A 27303-nucleotide genomic window follows, 5' to 3' on the forward strand; every position below is an offset into this window, starting at 1 on the left:
GCATCCATAGCTCTGTCTATGAATTTGAGAGTGATTACATTTATCCAGCCCCATACCTCTGTTTTTTACTAAAGGAGGGGTGGGGAGGCTGCTTTGTTTTTGTTTCTACTGCTGATTGCCGCTCTAAGTACATTACTGTGATTGTTTTTAACTAAAATGGTCAAAAATAAACAAAAATAGCTTCTTAGCAAAGAGCAGTTTCTCAAGCAAGAATTTTGCTAGAACTGTTTGGGCGTGGTCTGAGTTGGGAGGGGAAAACTGAAAATGAGCTGTTATTGGCAGAGGGGTTTGGAACACTCTTTCTTATTGGTCTATTAACTAAGAGTGTATTTGTAAATTCACTCTGGCTATCTACTCCGATTTCAGAGCACTCTCGTCTGAGTGTGCCAGAGCGCAGAATAACTGAGGAATTTATGAATGCGCAACACCCGTTGAATATGACCGGTGTCAGTCAACGTAGGCAAAAAAAACTTCAATTGTTGGTTGCAGCACAGTTACAGTCACCAAGCTCTAGATAACACGAAAACAGCCTAACCAGCTCTGCTAGAGTGAGTAAAAACATCAGAGTGAGGTGTTCTCTCATTTGTGTCTGGAAGTAGCTAGTAAGCTAGCCAACTTTATCCAGTTAGCTTGGGTGCTTGACTGCCGTTATGAGGTCAGAATGCTCAGATCAGCCAGAGCGAACGCTCCGAGAGCGAAACGCTCTGAATTTAGGAACTGACAATCTGACAATGCTCTGAATTTACAACGCCCAGAGTGCTCTCAGCGCGCACTCAGGCACTCCAGAGGGAATTTACGAACACACCCTAATTCACTGCATGGTGATGTCACCATGGAAGGCCAAAACTCCATCCCACCAAAACAGGCTGAAATTTCAGGCAGTCTTTTCAAACAGCTCTTACACTAAAAGGGCATTATCATAATTTTCACAATTTTACAGCATTATTCCAACCTCATAGTGTGAAAATATATATCAAACACAGGGAAATCCCATTGTTGACTGCACTGGGCCTGTAAGGACCAATGGAATGGTCTAAAATGTACAAACTCTGCCCACATGGGGCACCGGGCCTTGCAAAATAAACTCACCCAGTGACTATAGTCACCTCCTCTAATGTCATACACTATGTCACAGGGAAAAGCATTGTCTGTAGCCCTTATCAGAATTTGCTCTTGTTGCTCTTGTGTTTTCAAAATAGAATCTGTATAGTGAACATGGACTATATTTTATTTTATTTAGCCTTTATTTAACTAGGCAAGTCAGTTAAGAACAAATTATTTTTTACAATGACGGCCTACCAAAAGGTAAAAGGCCTCCTGCGGGGATGGGATAAAAAAAATAATATATATATATATATATAGGACAAGACACATATCACAACGAGACAACACAACATTACATAAAGAGAGACCTAAGACAACAACATAGTAAGGCAGCAACACATGACAACACAGCATGGTAGCAACACAACATGACAACAACATAGTAAAAACACAACATGGTAGCAGCACAAAACATGGTACAAACATTATTGGGCACAGACAACAGCACAAAGGGCAAGAAGGTAGAGACAACAATACATCACGCAAAGTCGCCACAACTGTCAGTAAGAGTGTCCATGAATGAGTCTTTGAATGAAGAGATTGAGATAAAATGGTCCAGTTTGAGTGTTTGTTGCAGCTTGTTCCAGTCGCTAGCTGCAGCGAACTGAAAAGACAAGCGACCCAGGGATGTGTGTGCTTTGGGGATCTTTAACAGAATGTGACTGGCAGAACGGGTGTTGTATGTGGAGGATGAGGGCTGCAGTAGATATCTCAGATAGGGGGGAGTGAGGCCTAAGGGGGTTTTATAAATAAGCATCAACAGTGGGTCTTGCGATGGGTATACAGAGATGACCAGTTTACAGAGGAGTATAGAGTGCAGTGATGTGTCCTATAAGGAGCATTGGTGGCAAATCTGATGACCGAATGGTAAAGAACATCTTGTAAATTATGTCTCTGTAATCTAGCAGATGGTCATCTGAATCAGGGTTAGTTTGGCAGCTGGGGTGAAAGAGGAGCGATTACGATAGAGGAAACCAAGTCTAGATTTAACTTTAGCCTATAGCCTTGATATGTGCTGAGAGAAGGACAGTGTACCACCATCTAGCCATACTCCCAAGTACTTGCATGAGGTGACTACCTCAATCTCTAAACCCTCAGAGGTAGTAATCACACCAAACCACATGACCTTTGTTTTGGAGGTGTTCAGAACAAGGTCAAGGGTAGCTTGTTGGACACCAAGAAAGCTTTGTTGTAAAGCATTTAACACAAAATCTTGGGAGGGGCCAGCTGAGTTTAAAACTATCATCTTCATATAAATGGATGCGAGAGAGCTTCCTACTGCCTGAGCTATAGGAAGTCCCATTGTTTTAGGACTTGGTCAGGTGGTTTAAGCATGTCCCAGTTTAGGTCACCTAGCAGGACAAATTCAGACTTAGTGTAAGGGGCCAGGAGAGAGCTTAGGGCAGGTAGGGTACAGGCTGTTGCTGATGGAGGACGATAGCACCCAGCAACAGTCAAAGAGCTATTTGAAAGTGTAATATTTAAAACCAGCAAATCAAATTGTTTGGGGACAGACTTGGTGGAGACAACCGAGCACTGAAGGTGATCCTTGGTAAAGATTGCCACTCCCGCACCTTTGGAAGATATGTCTTGCTGAAAAAAGTTATAACCAGAAAAGGTTAACATCAGTATTCAAAACACTCTTACTTACCCACGTCGCAGTAATGATCATATATCATATATGCATAGTCACTTTAACTATGCATTAATGTACATACTACCTCAATTGGGCCGACCAACCAGTACTCCCGCACATTGGCTAACCGGGCTATCTGCATTGTGTCCCGCCACCCACCCGCCAACCCCTCTTTTACGCTACTGCTACTCTCTGTTCATCATATATGCATAGTCACTTTAACCATATCTACATGTACATACTACCTCAATCAGCCTGACTAACCGGTATCTGTATGTAGCCTCGCTACTTTTATAGCCTCGCTACTGCATATAGCCTGTCTTTTTACTGTTGTTTTATTTCTTTAGTTACCTATTGTTCACCTAACATCTTTTGTTGCACTATTGGTTAGAGCCTGTAAGTAAGCATTTCACTGTAAGGTCTACACCTGTTGTATTTGGCGCACGTGACAAATAAACTTTGATTTGATTTACTTTATCAAATATAAAACATAATATTATTATAGTGACATAGGCTAATGGTTTTATTGTGGCGGAATATTTTTAGCCTAGGGATTCTCATCAGGCAAGGGTAGGCTTACTTTAAAGTTAAATATCTAGGTCTATTAAATAACGTTATATCATTTTTTAAATAGATAAGACAAACTTTTAAACAAAACAGCAATTACAAAACAAATGAATTCCCTATGAACCAACAAGTTTCAAGTTTTAATGTCACATGCACAAGAACAGTGAAATGTCTACACCTGTTGTATTCGGCGCACGTGACAAATAAACTTTGATTTGATTTGAGTTGACCAACACATCTGGATTGGAGCTGATCCATTTTAGGTAATAATTGATCCATTTCAGGTAATAAGCTTCTAGTGTTAACGTGCAGAAAACCCAGGCTTTTACGAGAGCAGAAATCAGTGAAACAGATATCAGAGCACAAGTCAGAATTGGGGCAAGCAACAGTAGATGGGCCAGGGAGTACATGCACATATTCAGATATCAAGAAACAGATGCTGAGCCAAACCACTGGTTGACTTGAACAAACAAGACGAACTGGCACAGACAGACAGAAAACACAGGTATAAATACCCAGGGGATAAGTGGGGAAGGTGGGCGACACCTGGAGGGGCTGGAGACAAACACAAGGACAGGTGAAACAGATCAGGGCGTGACATTCAGACTTGGGATTAGGACTACGTCCCCTGGCCTCTGATGACCTCATCCCTATGCATCACAGTTTTTGAGATCTCCAATCAACTCACTCCTATTTGTGCCTGCCCTGCCCTATATCTCCTTTGGTCTCCATTCCTCACCAGCTCTTATTTCTCTCTACTGTTCCTCAAAATATGTAGCCATTTTAGTCCATCTGATGTAAAAATCATACTGAAATGTGCTTACAGCACAGCTGTACATAGTAGTTTATACTAAGAAGGACCTCTCCTATGTTCACTGACTTGAAGCTGACACTGGTAGACATGTGATGATGCATTGCATCATGTTCTCATTGCAGTAATAGGTTGAGCAAGAAATTATCACTGGGAGAATCTTTTTCCACTTGCTCTCTCATGATTTCTCATGGTAATTTATCTTCCATGTCGGACTGTCTCCATGCTATTGAAGCCAGGCCACAGCTTTGTGAGTGACTACTCTGAGTTTAATGTAAAAAAAAAAAAAAGATATTTTTTCAATAGTAATTATAAGAACACTGAACGAAGGTAGCCTGACGTTTAACCAGAGCAAGGAGTCTGGGTAGCCAAGCAAGAACAAAGAGATTGATTGAATTATTTCAGTCTATATTAAGTTCAGTCTACTACAAATGTGTTATATGCATAAAGTTACATTTCATGCATTTTACAGGGTATGTGCATCTGATGAAATAAATAGTGCTTCACCTTGAAAGAGTACAGGCCCTGCTCAACTGATAACTGCTAATGTGTGTTGGCCTACTGTGGATGAAAGTGAATCTTGGCCTGTGTTGTCTTGTCGGTCATTTTCCATGATCATGTTTACGATTACTGGATCAGACGTAGAGAGGGAGGGGTTTATAAAACGGAGAATTAGGTCGCTTACTTCACCGATTTGTTTCCAAATTTCAACCATCGCCTCGAATTACTTTGACGCCTGTACTATTTTTTGGAGGGGAAAAAAGGTAAATAGTACGCCTATTTAATCCATATATTGTTTTGGTTAACGTTGTAGCCTATAGTCATGATGAAATTAAAGAAAAAAAGAAGGTAAGAGAGATAAATAGAGGTTCGTTTTGAGAATGCGCAATCGACACGTTGAACTAAGATTGTAGCCTAATATAATAACCTTCTGTCTTTACGGTTACTTAGTAGTAATGGAATTTAGCTACAAAAACTGTACAACAAATTAAATTTGTCTACAACAATAGTTAACTTCGTATCCTCTGCCCCGGTGAGTTTTGTGTGGTTGGTGGTTCACTGCTGTGGCGAGCAATGGATGTCGCAGTCTTGTAAAGTTAAAAACTTTCAGTCAAAATTCTAAAACGCTATAAGGCTTCTCACGTAGTAATCGTTCCAATATCAATTTTTTTTCCATGTTATTTTGTGTCAATTTGTCATTAATTCTAGCAGGCCTACATAGCTAATGCAGACAATTAGATGTGAACTGAACTAATAATCTGAAACGAGAGCACAAAAACGAAATATTTTTATGAACATGTCACCCAATATTAGAACAACATTCTTTTTATGAACCATAGCCTACATTACAGACAATTCTGGATGCTAATCGAGCACAAAACAGGGGATTTTTCATGTTGCCTCATAGCCTAATGAAATCCAATAAGATTACATTTACCCCAGATCTAAACGCAAATAGAGCTGTGCGCACTAAACTCTTGAAGCAAATGTGGTTTTATGGTGTAATGTTAATCTGATGCGGAAAAATGTGTGAAAAACGCCTTTCACTGTCAGCAAGCCTGTGATTCTCAACTGTTGATCGGACATCACACCCTTATGAATTTATGAGTAATATTTTACTGGACAGTTTCTATATGTTCTTATGTGTGTTGACTCACTTTTGCCTCAGGTCTCAATTAAAATGTTCCCTCACACATCAACTTATTACTGGCCTACCTGTCAGTGTCAATATTTCCCTTTCATTCGTACATATTCTCAGCATACCATGCCAGTTTTCTGTCACCATTGACACAATAAAATGTGAGCAGAGCTAAACACACTAGGCCTAGACAATGCAGCAACAAGTGATAACCTGAAACTAGATCACACTATTTGTAATAAAAAAGTTATTTACTGTCTCTGGTTAAAATTGATTTTTCTTTGTGTTGATCCAGGGACTTGATCTGGACTAACCATGGGTGTTGAGGGGGGAATGAAATGTGTGAAGTACCTACTCTTCTTTTTCAACTTCATCTTCTGGGTGAGTAATGCAGATGGAAGTTTGGAATCCCGACTGGCTAGGATGTGCTGCTTCTGTCCTGTGAAGTCTGTTAAGTGTCAGCTTGTGGCTCTAATGCAGCTCAGCATCTGGATTGATTGAAATGCCTCTGACACTTAGTTAACCCATCTCATGAGTAATTCAGGGAGTTCAGTTCCTCAAACTGCTGCAGATACATGGATACGTAATTACGCTGAGACTCAGATCTTTCACTGAAAAATGTATACCAAACAAACCCCCTGGATTTCAGAGTTTAACAAACCATACAACTATGCACTTGGACTACTTTTAATCATTTCCACTGAACATTTTTACAAAAACACATTTACAGGAAGAACTGTACAGATACAAAGATTTGGTAACAGAATAAAACCTGAGGGAGATTTTACAGTAATTCTGTTACCAAACTTTTCAAGTAAATGTACCTTTTTTTAAATGACTGTGTAAATTGTTTGAAGTATTCATTGTGCATAGTGGTATGATTTGTTAAATCAATGGTTTTTGTTTGGCATACATTTTTAAAGGGAAAAATCTGAGTCCCAGTGTAATTCCGTTACAGTGGAACTGCCCTGCAGATCTACTGTATCGCATTAGTTTGGTCCAGGTGTTATGTTTAAGACAAGTCAACTATTTTCACTCTTACTTTAAAAGGAACATCTACGAATCGGGGAAAGAGCATGTTTTCATCATGGCTCTTTATGGCTGTAAAATATATACACACCTCGCCACTGTCAGTTGTGATGTGGTTAACTACAAAGAACAGTTTTATGTTGGTTATGGGACAGAGAGCAAGGTTTATCACTTTCCATTAGTTTACCTCCATGTCCTAGTCTCTTAATGGTTTGGCATTAAACAGATATTTGTTATTTTTAGTTACTTTTATAAGTAGCCTATAACTGGTTGTGCATTTTATCTATACTGAACAAAATATAAATGCAACATGTAAAGTAGAAAAAAGGGAAGGGAAGTGCTGCCAAGTTACACAATAGTATGTTTTGGTAGACAGAAGGTGCTCTTTGGTAAAAAGGGTAAATTGGTCCTCAAAAAGAAAAGAGGACCAAGGCACTCTTCATATAATTAAAGTGCCTTGGTCCTCCTTTCTTTTTGGCAACATGTAAACTGTTGGTTTCATGAGCTGAAATAAAAACAATCCCAGAAATGTTCCATATGCACGAAGTGTATTTATCTCAATTTGTGCGCACATTTGTTTACATCCCTGTTAGTGAGCATTTCTCCTTTGCCAAGATATTCCATCTACCTGACAGGTGTGACATATCAAGATGATGATTAAACAGCATGATCATTACACAGGTGCACCTTGTGCTGGGGACAATAAGGCCACTCTAAAATGTGCAGTTTTGTGTCAACACAATTCCACAGATGTCTCCAATTTTGAGGGAGTGTGCAATTGGCATGCTGACTGCAGAAATTTTCTTCAGAGCTATTGCCAGATATTTGAATGTTAATTTCTCTATCATAAGCTGCCTCCAATGTCAATTTAGAGAATTTGGCAGTAAGTCCAAATGGCCTCACAACTGCAGACCACGTGTAACCACGCCAGCCCAGGACATCCACTTCTGGCTTCTTCACTTCAGGATCGTATGAAACCAGCCACCTGGACAGCTGATGGAACTGGGCTTGTAAGACTGAATAATTTATGCACAAACTGTCAGAAGCTCAGGGAAGCTCATCTGTGCTCATCATCCTCACCAGGATCTGACTGCAGTTCGGTGTCATAACCAACTTCAATGGGAAAATGCTCACGTTCTATGGTGGTTGGCATCCTGGACAAGTGTGTTCTTCATGGATGAATCCCGGTTTCAACTGTACCAGGCAGATGACAGACAGCGTGTATGGCGTCGTGTGGGCGAATAGTTTGCGGATGTCAATGTTGTGAACAGAGTGCCCCATGGTGGGGTTATGGTATGGGCAGGCATAAGCTACGGACAACTTACACAATTTGCATTTTATTGATGGCAATTTGAATGGACAGAGATACCGTGATGAGATCCTGAGGCCCATTTTCGTGCCATTCATCCGCCGTCATCACCTCATGCTTCAGCATGATAATGCATAGCCCCATGTCGCAAGGATCTGTACACAATTCCTGGAAGCTGAAAATGTCCCAATTCTTCAATTGCCTGCATACTCACCAGACATGTCACCCATTGAGCATTTTTGGGATGCTCTGGTTTGACGTTTACGACAGTGTTTTCCAGTTCCCAACAATATCCAGAAACTTGGCATTCTATCCAAAGAGTTCAATCTTGGTTTCATCAGACCAGAGAATCTTGTTTCTCATGGTGTGAGTCTTCAGGTGCCTTTTTTCGTAAACTCCAAGCGGGCTGTCATGAGTGGCTTCTGTCAGGCCACTCTACCATAAAGGCCTGATTTCGTGGAGTGCTGCAGAGATGGTTGTCCTTCTGGAATGTTCTCCCATCTCCACAGAGGAACTCGACCTCGGCTTGGTTGCACTGTCAACGGTGGGACCTTATATAGGCAGGCGTGTGCCATCCCAAATCATGTCCAATCAATTGAATTTACCACAGGTGGATGCCAAGCAACACACACACACACACGATAGCATATGCCCTATACACATGGATTTTGTACTGTGTATGTAGGGGCTTGAGGGCACAGAGTCTGAATATATTGTAATGTTTTACAATTTTTATAAACTGGCTTAATTCTGCTGGACTGCAGGAAGAGTAGCTGCAGCCTTGGCAGCAGCTAATGGGGATATATAATGAAGTTGTCCTCATGGCTTGGATTTTGCTCGGACATGCACTTTCAATTGTGGGACCTTTTTTGTATAGATGTGTGTGCCTTTCCGAATTATTGTAGAAGCTGTTAAGGAGACTTTTGGTCCTAGACTTGGCGCTCCGGTACCGCTTGTCATGCGTTAGCAGAGAAAAGTCCATGACTTGGGTGATTTGGAGTGGGCTTTCCTCTGACACGCCTATTATAGGTCCTGGATGGCAGGAAGCTTTGCCCCATTGATGTACTGGGCCGTACGCACTACCCTCTGTAGCACCTTATGGCGAGATGCCGAGCAGTTGCCATATCAGGTGGTGATGCAACCAGTCAGGATGCTCTCGATGGTGCAGCTGTAGAACTTTTTGAGGATCTGGGGACCCATGCCAAATCTCTTCAGTCTCCTGAGGAGGAATATGTTTTGTTGTACCTCATCAGGACTGTCTTGGTGTGTTTGGACCATGATTGTTCGTTGATGTGGACACCAAGGAACTTGAAACTCTTGACCCCCGCTCCACTACAGCCCGTCAACGTTAATGGGGGGCCTGTTTGGCATGCCTGTTCCTGAAGTCCACGATCATCTCCTTTGTTTTGCTCACATTGAGGGAGAGGTGGTTGTCCTGGCACAACACTTGTTGTCATCAGCAAACTTAATGATGGTGTTGGAGTCGTGTTTGGCCACGCAGTTGTGGGTGAATGGAGTACAGGAGGGGACTAAGTACACACCGCTGAGGGGCCCCAGTGTTGAGGATCAGCATGGCAGATGTGTTGTTGCCTACCCTTACCACCTGGAGGCGGCCCATCAGGAAGTCCAGGATCCAGTTGCAGAGGGAGGTGTTTAGTCCCAGGGTCCTTAGCTTAGTGATGAGCTCAGTGGTGTAGTGTAGTCAATGAACATTGAACAGCATTCTCACATAGGTGTTCCTTATGTCCAGTGAGATTGCGTCATCTGTGGATCTGTTGGGGTGGTATGGGAATTGGAGTGGGTCTAGGGTATCTGGGAGGATGCTGTTGTCAGCCATTACCAGCCTTTCAAAGCACTTAATGGCTACCGACATAAGTGCTACGGGGCCGTAATCATTTAGGCAGGTTACATTTTCTTCCTTGGCCACAGGGACTATGGTGGTCTACTTGAAACGGGTAGGTTTTACAGACTCGGTCAGGGAGAGGTTGAAAATGTCAGTGAAGACACTTGCCAGTTGGTCCGCGCATGCTTTTGAGTACACGTCCTGGTAATCCGGCTTTGTGATTGTTGACCTGTTTTTAAAGGTCTTGCTCACTTCGGCTACCGAGAGCATTATCAGTCATCCAGAACAGCTGGTGCTCTCGTGCATGCTTTGGTGTTGCTTGTCACTGGACAGCTGGGTTTGCTTTTGTAGTCCGTAATAGTTGTCAAGCCCTGCCACATACGACGAGGATTCAATCTTAATGGCGTATTGACGCTTTGCTTGTTTGATGGTTCGTCTGAGGGCATAGCGGGATTTCTTATAAGCGTCCGGATTAGTGTCCGGCTCTTTGAAAGTGGCAGCTTTTGCCTTTAGCTCGATGCAGATGTTGCCTGTAATCCATGGCTTCTGGTTGGAATATGTACGTACAGTCACTGTGGGACGATGTCATTGATGTACTTATTGATGAAGTCGATGACTGAGGTGGTATACTCCTCAACGCCATTGGATGAATTCCGCAACTTATTCCAGTCTGTGCTAGCAAAACAGTCCGGTAGCATCTGCGTCATCTGACCACTTCCGTATTGAGTGTCACTGGTACTTCCTGCTTTAGTTTTTGCTTGTAAGCAGGAATCAGGAGGATAGAATTATGGTCATATTTGCAGGGGAGAGCTTTGTATGCATGTATGTATCTCTGTGTGTAGAGTAAAGATGGTGTTTTTTTTCCCCCTCTGGTTGCACATGTGACATGCTGGTAACTGATTTAAGTATGCCTGCATTAAAGTCCCCGGCACCTAGGAGTGCCGCTTCTGGATTATAATTTTCTTGTTTGCTTATGGCCTTATCGGACACCGGGATTGCATAAAGGAGTTCTGTATCTATAATTCTTAAAATAATTGTTATGTTTTTTGTGAACGTTTATCGTGAGTAATTTAGTAAATTCACCGGAAGTGTTCGGTGGGAATGCTAGTTCTGAACGTCACATGCTAACGTAAAAAGCTGTTTTTTGATATAAATATGAACTTGATTGAACAAAACATGCATGTATTGTATAACATAATGTCCTAGGAGTGTCATCTGATGATCATCAAAGGTTAGTGCTGCATTTAGCTGTAGTTTTGTTTTTTGTGACATTATATGCTAGCTTGAAAAATGGGTGTCTGATTATTTCTGGCTGGGTACTCTGCTGACATAATCTAATGTTTTGCTTTCGCTGTAAAGCCTTTTTGAAATCGGACAGTGTGGTTAGATAAAGGAGAGTCTTGTCTTTAAAATGGTGTTAAATAGTCATGTTTGAAAAATGGAAGTTTTCGGATTTTCGAGGAGTTTGTATTTCGCGCCACACCTATCATTGGATATTGGAGCAGGTGTTCCGCTAGCGGAACGTCTAGATGTAAGAGGTTAAATCGGGTACCTTTTTTTAATCCGGCCGTGAAAATACTGCCCCCTATCCCAAAGAAGTTAAAACCAGCATATCAAGATCCGGATATGGACCTCAGCCAAGAGAAGCATAACTGGAATCAATATAGCTTAATCTATTGAATGTGCTGAGAACACATGCAATCTATTTGTCAACATGCAACATTCTATTTTCTCTCTTCATATCTCAGGATATTGAATGAGTCCATATCCTGCCATAGGAAATGTCCATGTGTGATATTCGGAGTAATCCCAATATCATGTGTGTAAAAGAGAAAGGGGGTGTGGTCGGGAGGAGGAGAGAGAATCAGAGGGTAAAAGTGGAATCTGAGTCTTGTAACCATTTCAGTGTTATGACAATATCATGTGACTTGTTCACTGATACAAAGTGTTCATGTGAAAAGTTAAGATCGCTGGACTAATCCCTCACTGTGTAGATTTCCAGACTAATTCTGGGTCTTCTCTCTTCTTGAGGGAGAGCTCTGTCGCTCGCTGGGTATGTACATAGTCAATGGTAGGCTTTGATGGGGCCTCCTACAGTAAGTACACCTATAGCTCATCTACTTTATCACTGACCTCAACCCAGAGTCTCTTAGGGGTGTCAGTGGACTGACTGAATTGAATGCTCTATCAGATCATAGCAAAATCACACTACTACTTGAACAGAGCTATGCTCAATCATGAGGCATCAAAGCCAAAGGAACTGAATAATGTTAAGAAATGCTATAGATGGAAGGAAAGTAGTGTGGAAATCTACCAAACATTCAATCCATTCTAGACAATTTCCTGAGCAAAATGTTTCACTGTAATAGTGAAGGTAGAAACTTGGCAGTAGAAAACCTAAACAGTATATTTGACCTCTCAGCTTCCCTATCAAATCTAAAAATCTCAAATAGAAAACTGAAGAAAATTAACAACGATGAAGAATGGAGAAAGCAATTGAGAAACCTATCCAACCAAAAACGGGGAGACAGAACCTGAGCCTACGCCTTAACTATGGTCAATCACTAAAACAATACAGAAAAGCAGTATGGAAAAGAAGGAACAGCACGTCCGAAATCAGGTCAATGTAATTGAAGAATTCATAGACTAACCACTTCTGGGGAAAATTGGAAAACAGAGTTATCTATCCAAAATGGAGATGTATGGATAAACCACTTCTCCAATCTTTGTGGCTCTATAACCAAAGAACATCAAAAACATATACATGATCAAATACAAATCTTAGAATCAACTACAGTTGAAGTCGGAAGTTTACATACACCTTAGCCAAATACATTTAAACTCAGTTTTTCACAATTCCTGACATTTAATCCTAGTAAACATTCCCTGTCTTAGGTCAGTTAGGATCATCACTTTTATTTTAAGAATGTGAAATGTCAATAATAGTAGAGAATGATTTCTTTCTTTCATCACATTCCCAGTAGGTCAAAAGTTTACATGCACTCAATTAGTATTTGGTAGCATAGCCTTTTAAATTGTTTAACTTGGGTCAAATGTTTCGGGTAGCCTTCCACAAGCTTCCCATAATAAGTTGGGTGAATTTTGGCCCATTCCTCCTGACAGAGCTGGTGTAACTGAGTCAGGTTTGTAGGCCTCCTTGCTCGCACACACTTTTTCAGTTCTGCCCACAAATGTTTTATAGGATTGAGGTCAGGGCTTTGTGATGGCCACTCCAATACCTTGACTTTGTTGTCCTTAAGCCATTTTGCCACAACTTTGGAAGTATGCTTGGGGTCATTGTCCATTTGGAAGACCCATTTGCGACCAAGCTTTAACTTCCTGACTGATGTCTTAAGATGTTGCTTCAATATATCCACATAATTTTCCAACCTCATGATGCCATCTATTTTGTGAAGTGCACCATTCCCTCCTGCAGCAAAGCACCCCCACAACATGATGCTGCCACCCCCGTGCTTCACGGTTGGGATGGTGTTCTTTGGCTTGCAAGCCTCCCCCTTTTTCCTCCAAACATAATGATAGTCATTATGGCCAAACAGTTCTACTTTTGTTTCATCAGACCAGAGGACATTTCTCCAAAAAGTACGGTCTTTATCCCCATGTGTAGTTGCAAACCGCAGTCTGGCTTTTTTATGGGGGTTTTGGAGCAGAGGCTTCTTCCTTGCTGAGCGGCCTTTCAGCTTATGTCGATATAGGACTTGTTTTACTGTAGATACTTTTGTACCTGTTTCCTCCAGCATCTTCACAAGGTCCTTTGCTGTTCTGGGATTGATTTTCACTTTTCGCACCAAATTATGTTCATCTCTAGGAGACAGAACACGTCTCTTTGCTGAGCGGTATGACTGCTGCGTAGTCTCATGGTGTTTAAACTTGCGTACTATTGTTTGTACAGATGAACGTGGTACCTTCAGGCGTTTGGAAATTGCTCCCAAGGATGAACCAGACTTGTGGAGGTCTACATCAACAAAAAAAAAATCTGAGGTCTTGGCTGATTTATTTTGATATTCCCATGATGTCAAGCAAAGAGGCACTGAGTTTGAAGGTAGGCCTTGAAATGCATCCACAGATACACCTCCAATTGACTCAGGCTAGTTGACATCATTTATCAGAAGCTTCTAAAGCCATAACAATTTTCTGGAATTTTTCAAGCTGTTTAAAGGCACAGTCAACTCAGTGTATGGAAACTTCTGACCCACTGGAATTGTGATGCAGTGAAATAATCTGTCTGTAAACAATTGTTGGAAAAATGTACTTGTGTCATGCACAAAGTAGATGTCCTAACCGACTTGCCAAAAATGTAGTTTGTTAACAATAAATCTGTGGAGTGGTTGAAAAACAAGTTTTAATGACTCCAACCTATGTAAACTTCTGTTTTCAACTGTATTAGGCTACCGGAACCCACTGGACTCTGCAATTACATTGAATGAACTACTGGACAAAATGCAAACCCTCCAACCCAAAAAGGCCTGTGGGGTTGATGGTATCCTAAATTAAATGATAAAATAGACAGACCACAAATTCCAATTGGCTATATTTAAACTCTTTTAACATCAGCTCTGGCATGTTCCTCTATCTGGAACCAAGGACTGATCACCCAATCCACAAAAGTGGAGACATTTGATCCCAATAACTACCATGGGATATACGTCAACAGCAACCTTGGGAAAATCCTCTGCATTAACAGCAGACTCGTACATTTCCTCAGTGAAAACAATGTACTGAGCAAATGTCAAATTGGCTTTTTACCAAATTACTGTACAACAGACCACGTATTCACCTTGCACACCATAATTGACAAACAAACCAAAGGCAAAGTCTTCTATGCTTTGTTGATTTCAAAAAAGCTTTCGACTCAATTTGGCATGAGGGCCTGCTATACAAATTGATGGAACGTGGTGTTGGGGGGTAAAAACATACGACATTATAAAATCCATGTACACAATTTGTTTTATTTAGCTAGGCCAGTCAAGTACAAATTCTTATTTACAATGACTGCCTAATCCGGATGACGCTAGGCCAATTGTGCGCCGTCATATGGGACTCCCAATCACAGCCGGTTGTGATACAGCCTGGAATCGAACCAGGGTCTGTAGTGACACCTCTAGAACTGAAATGGAGTGCCTTAGACCACTGTGCCACTCGGGAGCCCACAAACAACAAGTGTGTGGTTAAAATTCTCAAACAACAATTATTTTCCACAGGGCTCGGGGGTGAGACAGGGATGCAGCTTAACACCCACCCTCTTCTATATATCTATATCAACGAATTGGCGAGGGAACTAGAACAGTCTGCAGCACCCGGCCATACCCTACTAGAATCTGAAGTCAAATGTTTGCTGATGATCCTGTCTCCAACCAAGGACGGTGTACAGCAGCACCTAGATCTTCTGTGCAGATCCTGTCAGACCTGGGCCCTGACAGTAAATCTCAGTAAGACAAAAACAGCAGTGTTCCAAAAAAGGTCCAGTTGCCAGGACCACGAATACCAATTACATCTAGACACCATTGCCCTAAGAGCACACAAACTATACATACCTCGGCCTAAACATCAGCGCCACAGGTAACTTCCACCAAGCTGTGAACGATCTGAGACAATGCAAGAAGGGGCTTCTATGCCATCAAAAGAAACACAATTCGACATACCGTTTAGGATCTGTCTAAAAATACTTGAATCAGTTATAGAACACATTGCCCTTTATGGTTGTGAGGTCTGGGGTCCGCTCACCAAATTCACAAAATGGGACAAACAAATTGAGACTGCAATTTTCAGTAAAAATATCCTCCGCGTACAATGTGCGCAGAATGTACGCAGAATTAGGCCGATACCCGCTAATTATCAAAATCCAGAAAAGAGCCGTTAAATTTTACCATCACCTAAAAGAAAGCGATTCCCAAACCTTCCATAACAAAGCCATTACCTACAGAGAAATTAACCTGGAGAAGAGCCCCCTAAGCAAGCTGGTCCTTGGGCTCTGTTCACAAACAGACCCCACAGAGCACCAGGACAGCAACACAATTAGACCCAACCAAATCATGAGAAAACAAAAAGATAATTACTTGAGACATTGGAAAGAATTTACAAAAAAAAACTGAGCTAGAATGCTATTTGTCCCTAAACGGAGTACACAGTGGCAGAATACCTGACCGCTGTGACTGACCCAAAGTTGAGGAAATATTTGACTGTGTACAGACTCTGTGAGCATAGAGAAGAGAAGACAGGCTATGTGCACACTGCCCACAAAATGAGGTGGAAACTGAGTTGCACTTCCTAAACTTCTACCAAATGTATGACCATATTAGAGAAACACACTTCTCTCAGATTACACAGACCTACAAAGAATTTGAAAACAACTCCAATTTTGATAACCTCCCATATCTATTGGGTGAAATACCACAGTGTGCAATCACAGCAGGAAGATATGTGACATGTTGCCACAAGAAAAGGGCAACCAGTGAAGAACAAACACCATTGTAAATACAACCTATTTTTGTTAATTTTCAAACTATTTGCACGTCATTACAACACTGTATATAAACATGACATTTGAATTGTCTTTTGGAACTTTTGAGTGTTTACTGTAAAACCATTTTTTTTATCTATTTCACATGCTTTGGCAATGTAAACATATGCTTCCCATGCCAAGAAGGCCCCTTAAATTGAGAGATTTCCCTCATTCTTTTCGGGTGTTTTAATAGCACAGTTTATTTTTACATGATAATCTTAGTGAGTGATGTTCTCAATACAAATGTTTTTTTTTTTTTTTTTTAAAGATGTAGGCCTACATTTAGTTTCATGGCCTCTCTCTCCTGTGTTATCATGTTCGTGTGTCTGTGTACCTACCTCTCCACTATATAGAAACCAGGCAGCAAATAATCCTAACCCATGCCAAATATTTACATTGGGGTTACCAATGATGAAAGGACCGGAGTGGGGGCTGGATGTACCTAGATGAAGAAAAAAATGTGTGTGTACCTGCCATTGTGGGAGGAAGTAGATTTTGTTGGGTTCTTCCTCCTGTATCTTGAATCACGACTTTAATTAATGATTATCCATAATGGTAGCATCCACGATTGTGACTCCAAAATTACACAACATTATTCACCATTCAGTTCACCATTCAGTTCCTATTGAGCAAAACAATCTGAAAAGCATACTGCAAATGCATCCAACAAGTTTGTAGAGTCACAAGCTTGATGTAGTCATTGCATGCTAGGAATATGGGACCAAATACTAAGGTTTTGACTTCTTTGAATTTGTCCAAATACTTCTCTTCAAATGGGGGGGAGGACTAGGTAGTCATTTGAAAAATATTACTATCTCTTTTAAAGTAAAGATGCAGCAAATGTGACTACTTAAAGTAATCTCAAAGTATTTTCTCGTTTGTGTCCTTGATCCATATTAGTTCATTTTAATGCTAATTTAGTACTCAGCAACCTGACTGGTTCCAGCATTCCTGAGTGACAAGGGGTTACTAGAAGTTGCTCTGGGTCTGAATGCTATTCTGAACTCATTACAGGACCTGAAGCATCTTTTGATTGAGACTGGGTTAAGCCAGGATCTGATGTACATTAGTCTTATATACTTTTAAAATGGCAAGAAAGTACTAAAGTGTATGGCCTCTTACAATAGCAAATGTATAATTCAGTTGTACAGATTATGAAATTGTCTTCACATGCTTTGGTTTAGACTAAGATCCTATTCACATACATATTTCAAAACGTTTGAATATCTGTTGCGTTGTACAATGGTTGTAGAAACCCGTGCGTGAAGATGTAAATTTGTGACTTCTAATCATGTACTCTCTGTTTCTTTCTCTCTAGCTGTGTGGTCTGGCTCTAATAGTTCTGGGAGTCTTGGTTCAGGTGGCTCTCCACAACACCGTAGTGATCAATAATGTCTCAGCCTCGTCAGCCCCCATTGTCCTCATCGTGGTGGGGGTTGTCGTCTTCTTCATCGCCTTCTTCGGCTGCTGTGGAGCCTGGAAGGAGAGCTACTGCATGGTCACCTTGGTATGTTCACGTATAACATGACACAAATGATATAACCTCTCGTATAACATGACACGCATGATATAACCTCTATGCAGTAGAGCTGCTGCATTGTGGTCACCATGATATTCCAAACAAAATGTGTTGTATACACGTTTGATCTTGTGTCCACATAGGGCTGTGGCGGTCAGGACATTTTGTCAGCTGGTGATTTGTCAAGCAAATAACTGCCGGTCTCACAGTAATTGACTGTTAATTAACAAACACATTTAGCATATCCTGGCTTCTCCACACAGCCTACAAACCACTGATGTAGACCATGGGAACATCTACATTTTAAAAAAGTCTAATAAATCCATGTAATATAGCCTACACCTTCACAATATATATTTCAGACGGGTCTAAAGAAACTTGATATGAAGAAAATGTAGTCTATTTCAGAACAGAATAGCGTACTCTGAGTTGTCCTTATGTTAGGGCATGATCTGGCTATGCCATTTGGCTGTGGGCTACACTAGTTCATTTAGCAGACAAGATTTGCTTATAATTCTGTTGCGTTTTATAGTATGAAGAATACAATTGAACATAGCTGAATAAAATAGAAAGCATATTTTTTCCCCAAACGATTTGAGGGAGTGCACACGTTTTGAGCGGTTAACAAAGCAACAGGTCCTCCTATATGCTTAATTTAGAGATTTATCTAACTTTAGTTGTGATAAAAACGCCGGGCTATATTTTTTTAGATTTTCAAATCATTGTAAGGCTGCATGATGTAACTGATTATGATTTGAAAAAGTTGCATGAAAGGCATGAGCTCTGCTTTGTTTGTGCAGGCTGTACACACTTCATCAGTCTCTCATTGACAATTTTGATAATGCCTCGAATTTCATGGCGTCATCCCCTTTGTGAGGATGTAACGCCCCCTAAAAGAATCCATGCCTGTTGTGGCTATTGTGCCCTTGGGCTGAATATAATCATTATAATTCCCTTCTCCCGGCTTGGTCTTCCGAAGCACCTCACTCGCATGGTTCTCTCAGATATCTCAATGCTTATTAGCCAATGCCTGTGACGTGATCGGGTCCTTCTCACAGGCTACAAGTGAAGACCGACACATTGGGGACGCAACTGCGTGCGTCCTTATCGAATTCCGAGGCGCATATTGAAGCTTTTGGAAGAACTGTCCACATTTACATTTCGTCAGCCAACAAGATGAGGCCTAACGAACAGCAAAAGCATTAGCCTATGTCATGTTTTTAAGCAATGAGGCTGATGCAACAGATTACGTTTACCTTAAAATGTTGATGCACTATTAGGTTATTCACATAAGTGCAGCAGTGCTGTCGTGGAAATTCAGTACTGAGAGAGACTTGGTCATTTCTTCAAACATTCATCTTTATTTAATATTGATTTAATTATTGCAATAATGAAACCAGTCAGCCCAACAGTCTTGACTGCTGAGCAGCCTAGCCTTTACAGACAATGCACAGTTTATATAGCTGACACCCAGAATGCATAGTCATGATTGGTTCAACCACTCTCATATAGATTGGGGGGCACTATAAGCCACTTTGGGTTCATCCTGTGGTCATCTGCCTCTGGTGCTGTATGCCAGGATAATTAGGAATACTGAGGCCTTTGTTCTGTTCCTCCAAGCTCTATCTCGGTGACACACACCACATCTTATCTATGGAATGCCAGCTGTAGGTTTTTGCCTAGCCATCACTTAATCAGTTGCCAGCCCGAGCTTAAAAAAAACTCCTCTCAGTTCACTTAGAATGAAGGAAAGAAATGTCTTACTACAGTATTAGTTAAGTAAATAATTGTTAAATATCCAACAAATCAGGTGAATATGCATGCGTTCTATCACGGTGCGCACACGGCAGTAGGCTATAACATGAATATTCCAAAATGCAATCAATTAGCGGGAAAAGGCCATTCTCAAAAGTGATCGCAAATGCAATTCATGCATGTAATGCTTTTATTATGAAGGTTCATTATGGTGAAAATGCTCTTCCCCAAACTTGAAGCTCACGCGCAGCTATGTATGCCAGTTAGGCGTTACACCTGTTGTAAAGTGGCTTAATGTGCTTAATTTTAAGTAGTTATTTGGCCGCTTTAGTTGTGATACGAACCTTGTCAAAACATACAGGGCTATGGACTAGGCTACATCAGGTGTAAGACTATGATTTGAAAAAGTAAAAAAAAAAAAAAATGCGCTTGCTGGGCATCATTCACAAGTGAAAGGCTAATATTGTCACCCAGCAGACTATTCTTGATTTAATCTCGTCTTTACTCGTCTAAATAATGTGAGAAATTTGTTTTGATTTTAGAATGGACCACTATCATGAACCTGTCTCGAAACAGGGGCAGGGGGAAAAAATGTAATTTATGCACATAAATGGAGAATCCTTTGCCATGGTTCATTTTCATGCCAGCCAGGTAGGCTATACTCCTGTTTGTAAAGAGACGCAATGTGCTTAATATTCAGGGAAGTTGAGAAATATAGTAGGCCTAGCCTATAGAAATCTGGATCCTCCTTTTTAATAGAGGCCATCAACTCTTTCTCACGCAATTGCATAGCCTATAGAGGTGTTGCACAACATGAGCCCATGGCCTCTCATGATTTTCAATTACCTTTGCATTAATGTCCGAGTGATTAGGGGCGGCAGGTAGCCTAGTGGTTAGAGCGTTGGGCCAGTAACTGAAAGGTTGCTAGATCGAATCCCCGAGCTGACAAGGTAAAAAAATATGTCGTTCTGCCCCTGAACAAGGCTGTTAACCCACTGTTCCCCGGTAGGTCATCACTGTAAATAATAATTTGTTCTTAACTGACTTGCCTAGTTAAATAATACAATTAGATGGACAGTAGAGTACTGAGTACCAGGCAGTAGATTTGCTTGGAAAAGCCTAATTAAATCGTCACATGGAATTTGACTGCCATCATGACTTGTGAATGCCACAACGGTGTGGCGGTAATACGGTCACCGTAACAACCCTATATGTTTGATCTTGTTTTGGAAAAGCAGTCTGAACCAACTGGTTTGACAATGCTTGTCTTTTACATCTAGGCAACATTTATTCTAGATCTCCATAGACAAACATTGGCAGTAGAATGGCCCTACTCAAAAGCTCAGTGACTTTCAATGTGACACCTTTTTATAAGATGCCACCTTTCCAAGTCAGTTTGTCAAGGTCAACTGTACGTTCATGTCCTCGGTTGCAGCTGTCCTCCGTTGCAACACTCACTACAGAGTTCCAAACTGCCTCTGGAAGCAATGTCAGCACAAGAACTGTTGAAAGGGAGCTTCATTTAAAAAAAAAATTTAAAAAAAAATGGAAGCCATTTTATGGGTTTCCATGATCGAGCAGCTGCACACAAGCCTAAGATGACCGTGCACAATGCCAAGCATCGGCTGGAGTGGTGTAAAGCTCAAAGCCATTGGACTCTGGAGCAGTGGACTCGCGTTCTCTGGAGTGATGAATCACACTTCACCATTTGGCTGTCCGACAGACAAATCTGGGTTTGGTGGATGCCAGGAGAACGCTACAATGCATAGTGCAAACTGTAAAGTTTTGTTGAGGAATAATGGTCTGGGGCTGTTTTTCATGGTTCGGGCTAGGCCCCTTAGTTCCAGTGAAGGGAAATCAACGATACAGCATAAAATGACATCCTAGACAATTCTGTGCTTCCAACTTTTTGGCAACAGTTCAGGGAAGGCCCGTTCCTGTTTCAGCATGGTCCATACAGAAATGGTTTGTTGAGATTGGTGTGGAAGAACTTGACTGGCCTGCACAGAGCCCTGACCTCAACCCCACTGAACACCTTTGGAATGAATTGGAACACCGACTGCAAGCCAGGCCGAATCGCCCAACATCCGTGCCCGATGCTCTTGTGGTTGAATGGAAGCAAGGCCCTGCAGAAATGTTCCAACATCTAGTGGAAAGCCTTACCAGACGAGTGGAGGATGGTTATCGCAGCAAAGGGAGGATCAACTCCATTAATGCCCATGATTTTGGAATGTTCAACAAGCAGGTGTCCACATACCTTTGACAATGTAGTGTATTTTACAGTAGTTCAATCTAAGTCCTTATACATTTTTTGCTTATTTGTTTGTTAAATCCTATAATCTTCCAAAAATAGCTAATATATTTTTCATTGTATATTTTCTCCCAAGTTCTCTATCCTTTTGGGTCTGATCATTATCACTGAGATTGGTGCAGCCATCGCTGGATATGTCTTCAGAGGCAACGTGAGTATATCAGGCAGCTTTTTTTTACACGTCTAATTATCTATACAGTAACGTATGTACAGTCTACACCTATAACATCATTTTGTAATTACACAAGTTAACCATGTTTTTCTTTATTTAGCTGACAGTCATTGTCCATGAGAGTCTCAATGACATGGTCACCAAATACAGCAACGGCACTGACGAATTCCAGAAGGTCCTGGATAACCTGCAGATTGATGTTGGTATCAACCATTAAGTATTGGTAGATGCTAGATCTATATACTTTGGAACAAAAGAAACAATTGACATACACTAGCTAGTTATCCATCCAGTTGGAGATTGTTTTTATGCAGATTTTAGAATATTCGCATGAAAACCAATGTACGCATTTTTATACCAGAGATGTCTCCATCAAATTGACTTGTTGCAGATAAAAGGCTGTGAGGACGTAGTGCACATAAAAATACATTTTGCGGTTAAATTCCCCAAAATAAAAGGTTAAATCGGTTTCCATCACATTTTCAACTCTACTGATGTTTTTTTTCCACAAAATATTTTTTATGCCCACTCTGGAATTGGCACGTGTGCTCTAGCCAAAAGCTGGCAGATAGTGCGGTTATAGCCTACATGATTATTACGCACAAGTGTTTTTATTTGTCAAATGACAACCAAGCATCGACGATCACCAGAATAAGACACTCAATATTTATTGGAAAGGAGCATCAAGCTCATCACCTTGCATATTCACCACCCTGTGAAGTTCATCATAATTTATTTCATCTGTAGCGGAATAGTTGGAGGACCACACATGTCATCGCATGACTCCAAGTTTACTTCGAATTGATGGGTATTATATAAATATTTGCACATTAAAGTATTTCCACTGACATACCTTGTTAATTCATTTTACTGTTTTGTCGACGTTTGGAAAGTTTACGGACAAATGTTATGTTTCCATCAGGACTGTCATTATATTTATTTCTTTTTTTAGCCAACATGTACTTTACTCACATACAAAAAAAAATTGATGGAAACCTGGTTACTGACACTAGTTGCAACATACTACTGCAAATCTAGACATTTTACTGCACTCGATCCTGCATCTTACATTTGTCGTAATGTGAAGTTTGCATTCTGTGTGTCTTACTTTATTTGCTTAATTTGGCACCTTATGTAACATGACTATCTTGTTAGTGTGTGAGTCTACTATGCCATGATGTTTATCTTCTTCTGTTGACATTAAGGAATATCCTGATCTGGTCTGTTTCCCCTGTTGAACTTACTAACCTTACTACCTAATTTTGCTGTTTTCTCTTCCTCTATCTGGCTTTTCATGTTCAAACTCATTCTCACCCTTCTTGCTGTTCTTCATCCAGCTGAAATGCTGTGGAGTGATCAACGCCACTGATTGGAGAGGCAACTTTGGGTCTGGCACAAACTCTGTGCCAGACTCCTGCTGTGTCAATGTCACTGCTGGCTGTGGTCAGGGGGCCATGGAGGATTCAAGCAAAGTGCACCAGATGGTAAGGTCCAACCCAGTGGTTGATTTGATAATAAAAAGTGTGAAATAAAAACACCAATTCATCCAAGCAAAAAGACCTCCAGAACAGTGTATTGGAGTCGGGAAAGACATTTCTCTCTGATTGCTATCTAGGGGTGTCAGACTGTTGTGGAGGAGCTGTTGAAGAAGAACATGATGTGGGTCATTGTAGCGGCACTGGTGATCGCTTTCCTGCAGGTAGGAGCAAACAAACACAAAGCATATACATTTGCACACACAAATCCTGAGCTCAGAAGACCCACAGATTGTAGATGCTAGTTCAACACACATGCAGTGCCTTCGGAACATATTCAGACCCCATGACTTTTTCAACATTTTGTTAGAGTACAGTCTTATTCCTCAATCTACACACAATACTGCATAATGACAAAGCAAAATATTTTTTTTTTTAAATAAATGGCAAATACAAAACTGAAATATACATTTGCATAAGTATTCAGACCCTGTACTTTGAAGCACCTTTGGCAGCGATTACAGCCTCGAGTCTTCTTGGGTATGACGCTACAAGCTTGGCACACCTGTATTTGGGGAGTTTCTCCCATTCTTCTCTGCAGACCCTCTCAAGCTATGTCAGGTTGGATGGGGAGTGTTGCTTCACAACTATTTTCTTGTCTCCAGAGATGTTTGATCGGGTTCAAGTCCGGGCTCTGGCTGGGCCACTCAAGGACATTGAGACTTGTCCCAAAGTCACTCCTCCGTTTTGGCTGTATGCTTAGGGTCGTTGTCCTGTTGGAAGGTGACCCTTTGCCCCAAGTCTGCTCTGGAGCAGGTTATCAAGGATCTCTCTGTACTTTGCTCTGTTCATCTTTCCCTCGATCCTGACTAGTCTCCCAGTCCCTGCTGCTGAAAAACATCCCCACAGCATGATGCTGCCAGCACCATGCTTCACCGTAGGGATGGTGCCAGGTTTCCTCAAGACGTGATGCTTGGCATTCAGGCCAAAGAGTTCAATCTTGGTTTCATTAGACCAGATAATTTTGTTTCTCATGGTCAGAGTTTTTAGGTGCCTTTTGGCAAACTTCAAGCGGTCTGTCATGTGCCTTTTTAGTGAGGAGTTGCTTCCGTCTGGCCACTCTATCATAAAGGCCTGATTGGTAGAGCGCTGTAGAGATGGTTATCCTTCTGGTAGGTTCTCCCATCTCCACAGAAGAACTCTAGAGCTCAGTCAGAGGGACCATCGGGTTCTTGGTCACCTCCCTGACCAAGGCCATTCTCCAATTGCTCGGTTTGGCCGGGCGGCCAGCTCTAGGAAGAGTTGGTGGTTCCAAGCTTCTTCCATTTAAGAATGATTGAGGCCACTGTGTTCTTGGGGACCTTCAATGCTGCAGAATTATTTTGGTTCCCGTCCCCAGGGACGGACACAAACCAGTCTCTGAACTCTACGGACAATTCCTTTGACCTCATGGCTTGGTTGCACTGTCAATGGTGGGACTTTGTATAGACAGACATGTGCCATCCCAAATCATGTCCTATCAATTGAATTTACCACATGTGGACTCCAAGCAACACAGACACATGCATACACACATGATAGCATATGCACTCTACACACATGGATTTAGTACTGTGTAATATATGTGGTGGAGTAGCGGCCTGAGGGCACACAGTCTGTGAATGTATTGTAATGTTTTTAAAATTGTATGAACTGCCTTGATTTGCTGGACTGCAGGAAGAGTAGCTGCAGCCTTGGCAGCAGCTAATGGGGATCCATAATAAATATAGTCACGTTGTAGAAACATCTCAAAGATGATCAATGGAAACAGGATGCACCTGAGCTCAATTGAGTTTCATAGCAAAGGGTCTGAATACTTATGTAAATATGGTATGTTTTTTGTTTTGAGTAAATTTGCCAACATTTCTATACCCGTTTTCACTTTGTCATTATGGTGTATTGTGTGTCGATTGCTGAGGAAATTGTTATATTTAATTCATTTTCGAATAAGGCTGTAATGTAACAAAGTGGAAAAAGTCAAGGTGTCTAAATACTTTCCAAAGGCACTTTATTTAAAATGTGTGTATATCTAACACACACACACTTTGTTTTCTAACTGTTTTTGTGTGTGTTTTCAGATCATGGGCATCATATTCGCCTGTATGTTGATGAGGGGCATTCGCAGTGGCTACGAAGTCATGTGATCAGTCGGCTGCTCTCTCAGGTCAAATTATGTTCAAATATTTGTGATTGAGAGTAACATTTATCATTTCTTTACAAATGTCTTATTGTCAATATAAACACATAACAGGTGACTTTGCATTGAGGCCAAAATGTCACCTGCCAAGAATATCAATGTTTAGTAATTTGGAGAAAATTATGTATTTAAATTAGAGCAGCATTCTGAAATTGGAGTTTGCACTTGTTTTTGTTGACTCACATTTTTTTTACTTTGATTTTATCAAAAACGTTCTACTCAATACTTTTTCTGATAAATACATTCTAGTCTCATGTTCTTGCTGATTCCTGAATTTAAGGATTTTTATTAAAGATTTCAGTTAATGTTTCACCTTTGTTGACTGACTCCGATGCGCTCTAGTGTTGTCCAAGTGGAACATTCTTTGTGGCTCCTCACTGAAGCTATACTGAACAAAAATATAAACACAACATGTAAAGTGTTGGTTTCATGAGCTGAAATAAAAGATCCCAGAAATGTTCCATTGGCTCAAAGCTAATTTCTCTCAAATGTTGTGCATACATTTGTTTACATCCCTGTTAGTGAGCATTTCTCCTTTGACAAAATAATCAATTCAACTGACCGGTGCGGCATATCAAGAAGCTGATTAAACACTGTGATCATTACACAGGTGCGTGCACCTTGTGCTGGGGACAATAAAAGGCCACTTTAAAATGTGCAGTTTTGTCACAACACAATGGCAGAGATGTCTCAAGTTTTGAGGGAGTGTGCAATTGGCATGCTGACCGCAGGAATGTCTACCAGAGCTGTTGCAGGAGTTTAAAGTTAATTTCTCAACCATAAGCTGCCTCAATGTCATTTTAGAGACTGGCAGTACGTCCAACCAACTTCACAACCACATGTGTAACCATGCCAGCCCAGGACCTCCACATTGGGCTTCACCTGCGGGATCGTCTGAGACCAGCCACCCGGACAGCTGATAAAACTGTAGGTTTGCACAGCCCAAGAATTTCTGCACAAGCTGTCAAACTGTCTCAGGAAGCTCCTCATCCTCAACAGGGTCTTGACCCAACTGCAGTTCGGGGTCGTAATTGACTTCAGTGGGCAAATGCTCACCTTCGATGGCCACTGACACGCTGGAGAAGTGTGTGATCTTCAGATGATTCCAGGTTTCAACTGTACCAGGCAAATTGCAGACAATGTGTATGGCGTTGTGTGGGTGACCGGTTTGCTGATATCAACGTTGTGAACAGTGCCCCATGGTGGTATGGGCAGGCATAAGCTACAGATAACTAACACAATTGCATTTTATCCATGGCAATTTAAATGCACAGAAACACCGTGATGAGATCCTCAGGGCCATTGTCGTGCCGTTCATCTGCCACCATCACCATGTTTCAGCATGATAATGCACAGACCCATGTCGCAAGGATCTGT

The 27303-nt window shown here is 41.2% G+C and overlaps 1 protein-coding gene across 1 annotated transcript; it reads left to right on the plus strand.

The window, feature by feature from the left end:
• Positions 1-4764: 4764 nt before the first annotated feature.
• Positions 4765-26386, plus strand: cd63 (Cd63 antigen). Its single transcript, NM_001140602.1, is given in 8 exon segments — positions 4765-4882; positions 6053-6138; positions 17777-17965; positions 22120-22194; positions 22316-22414; positions 23553-23699; positions 23831-23914; positions 25808-26386. Coding segments are annotated over 7 exon segments (726 nt in total). The 5' UTR covers positions 4765-4882; positions 6053-6072; the 3' UTR covers positions 25874-26386.
• The last annotated feature ends 917 nt before the right edge of the window (positions 26387-27303 follow it).

Source organism: Salmo salar, chromosome ssa15 (assembly GCF_905237065.1).
Source record: "Salmo salar chromosome ssa15, Ssal_v3.1, whole genome shotgun sequence".
Taxonomy (NCBI): Eukaryota; Metazoa; Chordata; class Actinopteri; order Salmoniformes; family Salmonidae; genus Salmo; species Salmo salar.